The sequence below is a fragment of the Durio zibethinus genome, chromosome 4, assembly GCF_047325235.1.
Source record: "Durio zibethinus cultivar Kanyao isolate XHJ-2024 chromosome 4, ASM4732523v1, whole genome shotgun sequence".
Lineage (NCBI taxonomy): Eukaryota > Viridiplantae > Streptophyta > Magnoliopsida > Malvales > Malvaceae > Durio > Durio zibethinus.
Genome location: NC_143165.1, coordinates 13,129,228 through 13,142,394, shown reverse-complemented (window position 1 = coordinate 13,142,394; position 13,167 = coordinate 13,129,228). Strand labels below are relative to the sequence as shown.

Sequence of the window (13,167 nt, the reverse complement as noted above, 5' to 3'; positions counted from 1 at the left end):
GAGGACGATTGGCCAGAGGGCCACACCTTGAGAGGTAACCTTGGAGGGGTCGAGAGGACCTAAGTTGTGAGATAACCGAAGTGTCTGAATGCAACCGTGCTAGGATCTATCGTGTGTGGTGCCGTATGAGTGCGGTTGACCTAAGCACCACGTCCAGAGGGGCGCATCAAAGAGTCGATGCTGTAGGCGTGAAATTGGTGTGAGGGGTCACGTCCAGTAGGATGCACCAATGAGAGGTGAAACGGGTGGTCATTCATTCTACTAAGGGTCATTGATCAATGAGGGTGCCTCGAGGTCGCAACATGATATGATCAAGGGAAGCAATGTTGTGGCACATATGCAGCAACCAAGATAGGGTGAGATGGTTCAAGTAGGAACAGAGCGGAGGTGCATTGGTACTGGGATATGACCAATCTACATCAATAATGGACGAGTACTGTGGGTGGTGCCCCATGTGATGGGACTTTGACCCAATCTTTGAGGGCATAAGTAAGAGACATATGAGTAAATGTCGACTATGTGCAACAAGAGAGTTGGGTGTGGTCTTGGCGTCGATGAGGTCATTGACATAGTAAGTGGGGGAGAGTGTTATAGTCAGGCCTTGGTATGCCTTGATCTTGCCATGATTGACCCAGAGTTGAGCAGCGATCAAGACCAAGCTGGCGGGAAAGTGGTTCTAAGAGATGCAGGCGTGCATTTGGAGCATTAGAACAGATTACTAATATGTTGTGTGGACAGTGAAAATCCTGGACCGCAAGATACGTAGGTAAGTTCAAGACAGTGGTCAAGCACCCTCAAGCTAAGTAGCCCAGCAGGTGCCAGCAATGGAAGCAGTGTGCAGGCATTTTGAGCATGAGAATATGTTAGGGATATTGTGCGTGGATAGTCTGAGCCTTAAACCTTAAGATACATAGGTAAGTGTGAGGCAGTGCACCAGTGCCTTGAGACCAGCTAGCCAGTCAGGTGCTGTCGGTTAAAGCCATATGCGGGTACCTTCGAGTGGGTTGGTGGAGCAATTAGTAGAATCAAGGAATAATGGTGACCAAGAAAAAGGTTATGGGGCCCAAAGTTAGTCGGAGAAAGGCCTTGAAATGGCTGGAGAGAAAAGTGTCCCCATTTCAGACAATCTTACGGTTACTGGTAGGAGACTAAAAAAATCTCTTACGCTCTTTACAGAGGATGACTGGTGCCAGCTCTCCACCACCCCCTTAGCTAGCGAGTAGTCAGGTGCCTCTTGGCTAGTCTGAAGTGGTTACTCCTAGGCACTAGTGGTGTCTAGGTGGGCGGGCATCGTAAGGTCACGAGCGTGGCACGATGTTTCCTCGGGTCATGATAAACCCGGGGACGGTTGGGGCCGACAGGCCTCGTATCGCGCCTTCGCGTTGAGCCATGAGGTTACACGATAGAGTTTGCTATGCCTCTTGGTTTCCCCTCCTTGAGTTAGAAGGATCATGAGATGATGTTTGCATAAGAGGGATGCCATCGAGCCTGAGAGATGTGTAGGCTAGCAGACAAGTATGCTGCTAGACCGTTGTGGTCAATCGGTAAAGGTGTGCTGCAGCTGGGGTAGTCCACCCAAGTCTCCCTTACGGGGTAGTCCACCCAAGTCTCCCTTACGGGGTAGTCCACCCAAGTCTCCCTTACGGGATTAGCATGATATTGGGTGTCAATCATGCGTGTGGACAGTCTACATAAAAGCTAAAGGCCTAAACCCTAAGAACTGAGTCTCGTGGGATGAAATGAGTCTAGAGGTTCCGAGTTTACTGTTGACCAGTGATTAAAGACCTTAACTATGGAGAGTGGTAGTTTAAAAAAATTAGTGGAAGTATTAATTATAAAATTCTTTAATATTAATGTTTTTTATTTTTTAATTAATTTTGAATTCAAAATTTAATTCTCTTGCTTCAAATATATAATCACTTTAAAAAGTGGTATATAATATATTTAAAATTCATATTTCATCGCTAACCATGGTCTTTTATTTTTAAATTTTAACTTTCTTTGTATCAAAAAAATTAATTTTCTATTAAGTAACTTAAGTTCATAATAAAGGTAGAGCATTTCAAACCAAACCATAATTAGTAGTGAGAAATTTTTGTTAAAGTAAATATAAATATAAATGATGAATTAATAAATTCATTTGACCAATTTGAAGATTTATGCAGTCATTTTTATAATGTAATATTTAATAAATTTAAAATTTAAAATTTAACATTTATAATATTTTTCTGAAAAAATAAATTTATTTGATCATTGGATATTTGAAGGTAAAATTGAAATAAGTTAGTGAGGAGCAATTTTCTTTAAAGAACATAAGCAGGTAGACAGCATCTTAAGCAGTTTAAGGAAGATGGTTGACATGTCGTATAAGCAAAACATGAGAGAAAAACAACATCAGCCACATGGCATCTTTGCTTGACAGTTCATGTTCCATTTTCTTCGTTTCATTCTTCTTCTCCGCACGTCAAAATAATTCTTTTCTTAAATGAAAAAAAAAAAGTTTTGAAGAACTTGTTTTTTTTTTTTTTTTTTTATTTTATGAAATTTGATCTGATTTGATTTTAAATTAGTTGAGTCTCAAAATGATTATCGGATATCAGCGGGTCTCAAACCAAAAATAACTTCCTTTTTTTTAAAAAAAATTTCAAGTAGGGAAAATGTAAAATTCAATTATTTTCATTTTCTAAGTATTTTTGAAAATTTCTTTGTCTTGTTGAGTAGGTGAGAACCAAATATATTGGGAATATACTAAAAATGATCATTTGTTTTGATGAATTTGGGTCATTGGAATTCTTGCCAATGAATTTGAAAAGAAGACTAATAATTATTTTTTTATACAAAAAAGTTTGTAATGTAAAAATAAGAAAAGATATTGTAAGTATTAATTAAGATTTAAACATTAAATCTCTTGGTTGATATTTCGTAATAATAATTATATGAATTAATCGAACTTAATTTTGAATACAATTAATTAATACATAAAGAATTTAAAATTTCATTGTAAATATATAGATAAATAGAAAACATTTTACAGGCTAACAAGTATATTCTAATTTTACAATCTTTTTGTCAGAATTATTATTACACTCATTGTTATTGAGTTAATTAGATTCTTTTACTCTTTCACTTTTTTACTAAGGATTTGATGAGGTTAATTTGCACAATAAAAACTATCTTCTTCCTTGTTTTCACATCAAAGCAACCTGCTTACCTACTTGGATTTCTTGAATTTTCAATTTGCTTGGTTTGCTTCACATCCTTCATGATTAAAAGAGGCACATTAATTCTTTCTAGTATATCAACAAACCATAGATAGCATCTAAACAGTTTGCTTAAATTTAAGTTTAGATATTTAATTTTGTTGGAAACAGTTCAATTTATCTTGATTTTTAATTTTTTTTGGATATCATATTTTGGGCTAATCACATCTAATAAAAAAATTGGTGACAATTTTTTTAAAAAAATTTTTGACATCGAAAAATTGTGAAGATCTATTATGGTATATATGTAAAAATCTAAATTGATACTTGTTAGGATGTATTTTGTAGGATAAAATTATGAGATTTTTAGATTGAAGTGAATAATATTTCGCAAGTGATTATAAGTCTCTACAAATAGTATTAGATAAATCACTAGTCTGATGTGAGCTAAATGCTATATTATGAAAGTCACATCAAGAATCATGAGAGAACTAAGTATTATACTTTAAAAGTCGCATCTAAAATTTTAACATTTAGTGTCATCTTAGTTTTGTATTTTTATGTGTTTTGGATTGAGCGATACCATTAGAGTCACACTTATAATTATTAAAGAGTTAAGTGTTACACTTTAAAAGTCACCTTTAGAATATTAACATTTAATGTGATCTTATTTCGTATGCTTCTATGTTCTTTACATTGGGATTAATGATGATGTTAAGTTTTAATAAAAAAATTGTGATATTGTAATCTCATGTTGAAAGATTATGTTATTTTATATATATATATATATATATATATATACACACACAAATCTAAACCTATATTTATGAAATGCATTTTATGAAGCAAAACGATAAAATCTTTGGATCAAAGCAAACATTACTTTAAATAATAAGTGCAAATCTTCATAATTTATAATTTTTAAAATTATTTAGGGGTCAAGTTTTTGGATAAATCATTATGACATCAACAACATTTGTATATATCCTTTTACTCAAAGAATTGATTTGGACTTGGTTTTTTTATTAAAATATGTTTACTTTTCTTTCATATTAGAAATACTTAAAAATTAATAAAATTATGATCATTAAAATTAAAAATTAAAAATTTTATTAACATATTATATTAATGTTGACACAGAAAATGCATACTCTGAGCAAAGGAAAAATAAAAAGAAAGAAAACAAAATTGGAAATTTCATTATTATATAGAGAAATGGGGTGGTAGAGGGGACCAATGATTTGGAATATCCAATAAACAAAAACATCCAAAGGGAATGACGTGCATATGGCACTAACATGGTAGCAACGTTTGTTAGTTGACTAGAAAATGACACTTAAACATATAATTGTTTGTTCAATCTTCAATTTTCATCTTCCTTTTTCTTTTTTTTTTATTAGATTTTATTGTTGAAACTAACTCTATAAAAAAAAAAGTACAAACCAAATCTCCAAAATTTCATCTTCCTTCATCATTATGCAGTTTTTTTTTTTTTTTTTTTTGCAAAGTTTTATCTTATATGTAATATAAAATTTCGATAATTTCATTTGTAATTTTATGAAATTATTTCAAATTCATTTATCCATCGACATATCGTTAAATTTTGAATATAATGTGATTTGTGTATATTCACCAAAATATCGTATGACAAATTTCGTTGACATTTCATCCAAATTCCAATGCAAAGACTAATGAATTTGGAACAAAATCTAAAAATCTCAAAATAAAAAAAAAAATTGAGGTTTTTAAGTCACTAGTAAAAATAAAGATATTATAAAAATTTTAAAGATTTATGACTCAATTTACTCTCCAAGTTAATTTTAATGTTAGAGCTGTAGTTATTCCTTTTTATTATTAAAATTATAGTGAGTAATGATTATCAATTTTTATGCATCATTCCCTTCCACACACACACAAGAAGTCATTTTTATTTGAGAATGTACAAAAATAGTTGTTATCTTAGTATCTTTATAAAATATGGTTTGAAAAATGTCAAAATAGGAATCATTGTCATGTGAAAATAAGCACAAATTCCTTACGAAGTTTGGACATATACAAATCTTTAAAATTCCACTTGCCATTGGCTAACATCCTTTATGCATAGATATAATAATCTTAAATATAATATGATGATATAATTTAAATATAATATAAAAAATATATGAATGTAATATAGTTTAAAATTTTAGTAGTTATTATATATAGGTTTAACAAAATTAAAAAATATATTTCATATTTTTGTGTCGATATGAATTATAACATATAATTTTTATATAAAATATGATACGAATACATAAATTTTAATATTTTATATGACACAAATACATAAATCACTAAATTTATTTACGTGTAATAAAAATGCAAAATGTTGGAGAAACACCCCACATCAATGATATTTTAATTCGGTAATATTAAAATTAATTTTAAAATTAAGAGTATTGAATTTAAAATTTAATCATAAGTTAAAAGATAAAAAACATTTCAAATTAGTTTAATGATATTAAAATCTGTTTAAAGATTTAAAATAACGAATTTGAACTTTAATCGTAATCTAAAAATTAAGAAAATCATTCCAAAATTGGACAAATAATTGTTTTTTCTTAAAATTAAAGAAAAAGAAATATTGTTAATTTAAAAAATAGGGACGTTGGTGATCGTGGCCATGTGAGCCGATGCCGGTGGATTTTAGTTAACGGTGTTTAAGTTCAGATTCCGTCCACTAGATTTAGTTAACGGCGTTAAAGTTTTGTTAGGGTGATTTAATTGATTAATTTAATTTTTAAATTTAATTTTGCTTATTTGAAAGTGTTAAATTTTATTATATGAAGCTTTAGAATTATTAACATTTCCTCTATAATACTATTGAATGGAAATGATTGTGGATGAAGAAATAAAGCTGACTTGAATTTGTGAAAAAAAGATAAAAATAATATTGTTATTATTTTTTATTTATTTTGAAATTATTATTTTATTAAAATTAAATATTATTGAATTTTTAATTATTATATGAATTTTTTAAATTATATAAACTAAGCATATGATAACTTTTTAACTTTTTTTGTGAGATTTTTTTAAACTCTATCAACAATATATTAGGTAATTTTTTTTATCATGAAAGAGTTATAAAATCCTTTTATATATGAATTAAAAAATAAAATATATATAAATGAGAGGGATATTAAAGGTAATATTGATATCAAATAAGAAAGATAATATTGATATTAAATTTATTATATAAATAACATAAATAATAAAATAATAATTATTTAAAAATTACAATTAATTTAAATAATTTTTCAAATCAATAATTGATTACATCATTTATTATCGATTCTCCAAATTATATTAAAAAATTCTTAAATTTTCTTTCCAATAATTTTTTTCCATTTTAATAAATATTTTCATTTTCCTTTTTTTTTTCTCAATAACATATATTAAAAGGAAAATTTTGTATATAATAATGTATTCACCCTTAACGCCGTTAAGGTGACATCAATTAAGTTTATCGTGCCAAACGGTCCCAACACCGTTAACTTAACGGCCGTCAATTATGTCGCCTCCAAGCCGCGTAGAAGTTGGTTCCTTTTGATCGTTTGGTCCCAGCTCATCAACCATACATTACCAAATTGGGATTTTCCGATTTTTTAAATCCCAATTTTTTTTTTAATGTTAAACATAAATTACAATAAGGCAATAATATAAAGCTTCACTTGCAGGACTTTCATGAAGCTTTCTGATGTTAAATTAACAAGCCTATGAGAAGCTACTGAGTAATCAAAAAATTCAAAGCTTTTTCAATATACTGACAGATAAAAGGCTGGTTTTTTATGGGAAGTGAAATATTCCCAGGCTGCTCCAAGATACATTGAAGATATACTTTTTTTTTCCTTCTAAACTGTGGGGTCCTCTAAGTTTTCTCTGTAAATGACAGCCTAATCAACAGCCTGGAAAGGTTGGGTTTTATATGCTGAAGCAGCTGCTACACTTGGAAAAAGAGTTCTTTTTTTCTTGGTGACATTCATGTTATTTCAACTGGGTTTTTGTCTTTGAATCCAAAAGGACTTAATCTCAAAACCCATTTCAGAGAATAGCTGGTTGTTTCCTATTTTAGCTTCATTTGTAAGGTAAGGGCATTGATGAATTTTTTATCTTTGAAGTAAAGTTTATGTAATCTTGCATTGTGTTGAAATGTTTTAGATTGTAGTTGGATTAGCATTGGGGTTAGTCAGATCTGAGGTTTAGAAAGATATGAACTTTGGGGTTTGAATTATTGAGATTTTAAGCAGTTTTTGAGGTTAATTCTTTTGGAGTTTTCTGGGATTTTGGGGTTTCTTTAGATCTTTGTTTACTGGGAGTCAGGCAGTGTTTTGATGCTTTTTTGTTAATGGTTTGTTGAGTTGAGAACTTGGGATTATAGCCAGGCATTTGAGTTATTTAAAAAAGTTGAAGATGAGACTAGGTAACTGGGTGGCTTTGGTTTTAACTGTTGTTTTGTTTGAGTTTTTGGGTTATAGAATACATGGCTCATTCACTCCTGCTGATAACTACTTGATTGTTTGTGGTTCTTCACAAAATGTCGCATTCCAAGGCAGAACTTTTGTTCCTGATTTGAGCCATTCTTCTCTTTCATTGAAGAGTGGGAGTTCTTTTGTTGCTAGTTCTAATTCTAGTGTTCCATTTTCGATATATCAATCGGCCCGAATTTTCTCTGGCATTGCTTCTTACAAGTTTGATATCAATCAAGAAGGTCGGCATTGGGTCCGGCTCTACTTTTATCCTCTTCCAAAATCAGGGCAGAACTTGACATCTGCTCCAATAACAGTTGTCACTGATGATTTTGTGCTCTTGAACAACTTCACTTTCAGCAACTATAATGGTTCTTTTTTGTTCAAGGAGTATGCAGTCAATGTGATCTCTGATACCTTGACTCTTACCTTCATTCCTTCAAACAATTCGGTTTCATTTGTTAATGCAATGGAAGTTGTCTCCATCCCAGATGCAGTCCTGCCTGACCAGGCATTAGCTCTGAATCCATCTGCTCCTATTAGTGGTCTTTCGGAATTTGCCATGGAAACTGTTTATAGGTTAAACATGGGTGGGCCACTGATCACTGCTCAGAATGATACCCTTGGAAGAACATGGGAGACTGATGTGAAATATCTCCATGTAAACAGTTCTGCTCTGAATGTTTCAGTCAATCCTGCTTCTATCAAATATACGACTTCCATTACAACAGAAACAGCCCCAAATTGGGTCTATGCTACTGCTGAAGTCATGGGAGATGCAAATGTACCCAGTATGAACTTCAATGTAACTTGGGTCTTCCCTGTTGATCCAAACTTCAGGTATTTTGTTCGGGCACATTTTTGTGATATTGTGAGTCAGTCTCTCAATGCTTTGGTTTTCAATCTATACATAAATGATGATATTGCTGTTGCCAGTCTTGACCTCTCAACATTGACTGGCGACCTAAATGTGCCTTATTATAAGGACTTTATCTCCAATTCTTCAGAAGAATCCGATACATTGACTGTTAGTATTGGTCCAGATTCAGTGGCAGACATCACTAATGCAACAATGAATGGATTGGAGATAATGAAAATCAGCAATGAGGCTGGAAGCCTGGATGGACTTTCTTCTGTTAAGAATCTCCTTACTAAATCATCCTCGAAGAAGAACAAGATTTGGATAATAATTGGTTGTCTTGTTGGAGCTGTAGCTGTAGTGGCACTAATTGGGTTCTGTTATTGTTGCCTGGCAGCACGCAAGTCAAAAGCTACTCATCAAGGACATCCGTGGTTGACTTTGCCCTTATATGGAAACTCTCAAACAATGACCAAAATGTCCACAACATCACAGAAGAGTGGAACAGCAAGCTGCATCTCATTGGCTTCCTCCAATCTCGGCCGGTTCTTCTCCTTCCAAGAAATCCTTGATGCTACCAACAAATTTGATGAGAGCCTAGTTCTTGGAGTTGGTGGTTTTGGAAGGGTCTACAAGGGAACACTTGAGGATGGGACTAAAGTTGCTGTAAAAAGAGGTAACCCCAGATCTGAACAAGGTCTTGCTGAATTCCGCACTGAAATTGAAATGTTATCAAAACTTCGCCACCACCACCTTGTCTCTCTTATTGGGTACTGTGATGAAAGATCAGAAATGGTTCTTGTCTACGAGTATATGGCTAACGGACCCCTTAGAAGCCATCTTTATGGAACAAATCTACCATCTCTATCATGGAAGCAACGACTTGAAATATGCATTGGGGCTGCTAGGGGACTTCATTATCTCCACACTGGTGCAGCCCAAAGCATCATTCACCGAGATGTGAAGACCACAAACATTCTGTTGGATGAGAATTTTGTAGCCAAGGTAGCAGATTTCGGTCTTTCAAAAACTGGTCCAGCTTTAGATCAGACACATGTGAGTACTGCAGTTAAGGGTAGCTTTGGTTACCTTGATCCTGAATATTTCAGAAGGCAGCAACTCACAGAGAAGTCTGACGTGTATTCATTTGGGGTGGTTCTGATGGAAGTTCTCTGTACTAGGCCAGCTTTAAATCCTGTTCTTCCAAGAGAACAAGTTAATATTGCAGAATGGGCAATGAACTGGCAGAAGAAAGGTATGTTGGATCAAATCATGGATTCTAATCTGGCGGGGAAAGTGAATCAAGCTTCCCTTAAGAAATATGGAGAGACAGCTGAGAAGTGCCTGGCTGAGCACGGCGTTGACAGGCCATCAATGGGAGATGTTTTATGGAACCTTGAATATGCTCTTCAGCTGGAGGAGACCTCATCAGCACTAATGGAACCCGATGACAATAGTACAAACCATATCCCAGCCATTCAGTTGACACCGCTTGAGCCATTTGACAACAGTGTAAGCATGATCGATGGGGGAAATTCTGGCGCTGATGATGATGCTGAAGATGCTGCTACTAGTGCAGTATTCTCACAACTAGTAAATCCTCGTGGAAGATAGATGACAAAAGGTCCTGCCTTGTGACTTTAGCCTATGGACATCCTGCTGAAAAATTCAGTTGTCCCTGTCCTGAGAATACTTGGAAATATCTTAAGAGATTGAATGAAGGTTTTTTCTCGTTACATTATTCTGTTCATTTTCCTAAATTTTTCATTCATATTATATATAGTTTGTAATATAGTTGAGTGATGGCTACCTATCAATCCATCCGAAAATCGCATGTAATGAACCATAAATATTCCATTATTGTTGATATAATTCATCTGGTTTCCAGATGCCAATGTTATTATCACACAATTACCAGACAAGGAATATCTTATTTGTGTTTTGTTCACTGTATGAGTTTATAATTTAAGGCATCATTTACTATTTCAGCCGCCGAACTGACTTGCAATGCTGGAAATCCACTGCCTTTCATTGTGATTTCAAGGTATGGTTATAGAAAAGACTAAAAGTTTTCAGGGACTTAATTTTTATCTACAGAATATCTATCATGTTTTACGGTAACTTATAAGATATTGTTTGCTTTGATACATTATACTTTTTTGTTTTATCTCTTCTAAATAAATCTGTAATCTTTAATTTATATCTAAATAAATTTTTAATTTTTAATTTGTGCTCAAATAAGTTTTTAATCTGTAATTTGTTTTAAAATAAGTCTTTAATATAAATCAATATTTTATTTGAAGTAAGGGCTTACATCGATGTAAATGAAAGAAAAATAATTCATTTAGGTCTAATAAAAATATAGGGACTTATTTAAATAAAGTTGAATAATTCAAGGGCACTTTTAGTATTTTAGTCATTAATTAAATACAAATAAATTGTCTTAAAGAAATGAGTACAAAAATTCAATGAATTTTCGAATTATGTAACAAGGAGTAAACCTTTTTATTTTATTTTAGTTCTCATAAAATATAAAAGCTTCCAAATTCATTAAAGTCTCAAGAACCGAGCTCTTTGAGAACTATTTTATTACACAAATTTAATAGTAGTCTTCAAAATACAAATCAAGGTGACTGCAACATCATGATCATGATCTGGTTATTGCTTTGGGGCAACTTTATTATTAGCTATAAAATTCCCATTGTAATTTCACATATGGAAATAGATCATCCATAGCTTTTCTACCACGGTCATGGTGCAGGCGCAGGTGGAGGAGTTCTGCACTTCCTAACATATGGGTTGCACTTAGGAGGGGGTGTGCAAGCTTGGTTAGGGTTTAAAGCACACGGAACAGGATGCCCAGGACCAATTGCTCTGCCACGAGGCACAAATGGGCTATTCCAAACGGAACCTGCAAATTCAACAGCCATATGCCATATCCATGTTGTTAACAACATTCATATAAATAAATTCAATGTAATTAGTTAAACCAAAGTGCTGAAAATTTAAATAAAATTGTAAATTTGGAATAAAAAAAAACTATAAATAATGAAATTTAAACCTCAAACTTATTAAATATTATTTTTAAAAAATAACTGAATAAATTAAATGAATTAATCTCGGGTTCAATATGTTATAAGATTTAATAATATATATGCATATGATTCGAATAAAATCTGAAAATATCATTGATTTTGTTATGAAAAAATATATATAAAAGACTAGTTGCTCTCACCTTTCTCGACCAGCTCTCAAGCCGTGGTGGAAGTGGGAATAAAGAGAGAAGAAGCTAAGAGAAAGCATACTAGGAGAAATAATTCTTTCATTTTGGATTATCACTAGGCAGGTTGAGTTGAAAATCTCCTCTCTCGACTGCTATTTATAGGCCAATTTCAAGCCTGTTGTGGAAAAAAAAAAAAAACAGATAGCATTCTATTCAACGATTATTGGGGCAAACTATTAAAATTCAATGTATAAATGAAAGACCAAAGTTGACTAAGGGAGAAATTCATGAAATTTCCATGAAAATGACTGCAACAATGTTTAAGACCAATTTTTCCACACAAAAGAATTGATCTCTGGTGTCCTAAGGTGCATTTTGTGAGACCTTCGGATCCCCATGTGTCTTTTTTATTAGTATTCTCTCACTTGGAAAATTTTGAAAGATTTTTGAAGAGAGACATAATGGAGTGAAGAAAACTCAATATATTTGTTTTTATTCTATATAAATACATAAATATATAAGAAAAAAATTATCTTATACATTTTGAAGGTAGAGTTTTAAACTCCACAAACAAAGTTAGAAAGCTATGAAAATTAATAAATTAATTAAGTATTAAATAAACATATAGCAATCATCTAACTTATTTTTATGTGAATGAGGTCGTAATTTAAGTTCAAAGGAAATAGTTGAAAGTATTAAAAGTTTGAATTTTGAATTTACTAAATATTATTAGGGTTGTAAATAAATTGAACATAAATGAACGGATATATGTTTGTGATTTGTTTGTTTGTTTATTTTTAGAGGTGTTATTGTTTGATTTATGTTTGCTAAAAAAATTACTCTGTTTGTTTATGTTTGTTTGTTTAAATAATAGGTTGCTCGTATTCGGTTTGTATTCATTTAATTAAGTTAAATGAGTTCATTCATGAACTTTAAACGAATATATTCACGAGCATATATAAATGAACATATATAATATATTTAAAATGAACATATTAAAAAAAAATTACATGTATAAATTTTTTTCAATCTATAATCTTCAAGCATTAACTCAAAATGTATCAATTGATCTAAAAATCAGTCAACACTTTAGCTATTTAGAACACACATTTTGACTGACCATTTCAAAGTTATGTAGAGCTTGACCATTTCAAAGTCATGTAGATGCAACAAAGCCATTGACAAAATTCTTCATTAAAAAAAAAGAAAAAACCATTGAAAGGGAGATTATGAAATTGTGGAGTGTGATAAAAAGTTATGCCTCTTTGAAAGGAATGTGATGCTGAAATATTAGCGATGCCCTCACTTAGTGAAGGGATTTATTTTTATTGAAAGTTTTATTTTATTTATATTTTAAATATATTATGATCATTTAAATAA

The 13,167-nt window shown here is 31.9% G+C and overlaps 1 protein-coding gene and 1 long non-coding RNA gene across 2 annotated transcripts; one reads left to right on the top strand and one right to left on the bottom strand.

Moving 5' to 3' along the window:
* Positions 1–6,822: 6,822 nt before the first annotated feature.
* Positions 6,823–10,486, top strand: LOC111287922 (receptor-like protein kinase THESEUS 1). Its single transcript, XM_022878622.2, has one exon. The coding sequence runs from the start codon at positions 7,650–7,652 to the stop codon at positions 10,176–10,178; it is 2,529 nt and encodes an 842-aa protein (XP_022734357.2). The 5' UTR covers positions 6,823–7,649; the 3' UTR covers positions 10,179–10,486.
* A 626-nt stretch (positions 10,487–11,112) lies between these two features.
* Positions 11,113–12,110, bottom strand: LOC149519188 (uncharacterized). Its single transcript, XR_016341586.1, has 2 exons — positions 11,800–12,110; positions 11,113–11,475 (listed from the first exon to the last, which is right to left on the bottom strand). It is a non-coding gene; the product is annotated as an uncharacterized LOC149519188 (long non-coding RNA).
* Between the last annotated feature and the right edge of the window lie 1,057 nt (positions 12,111–13,167).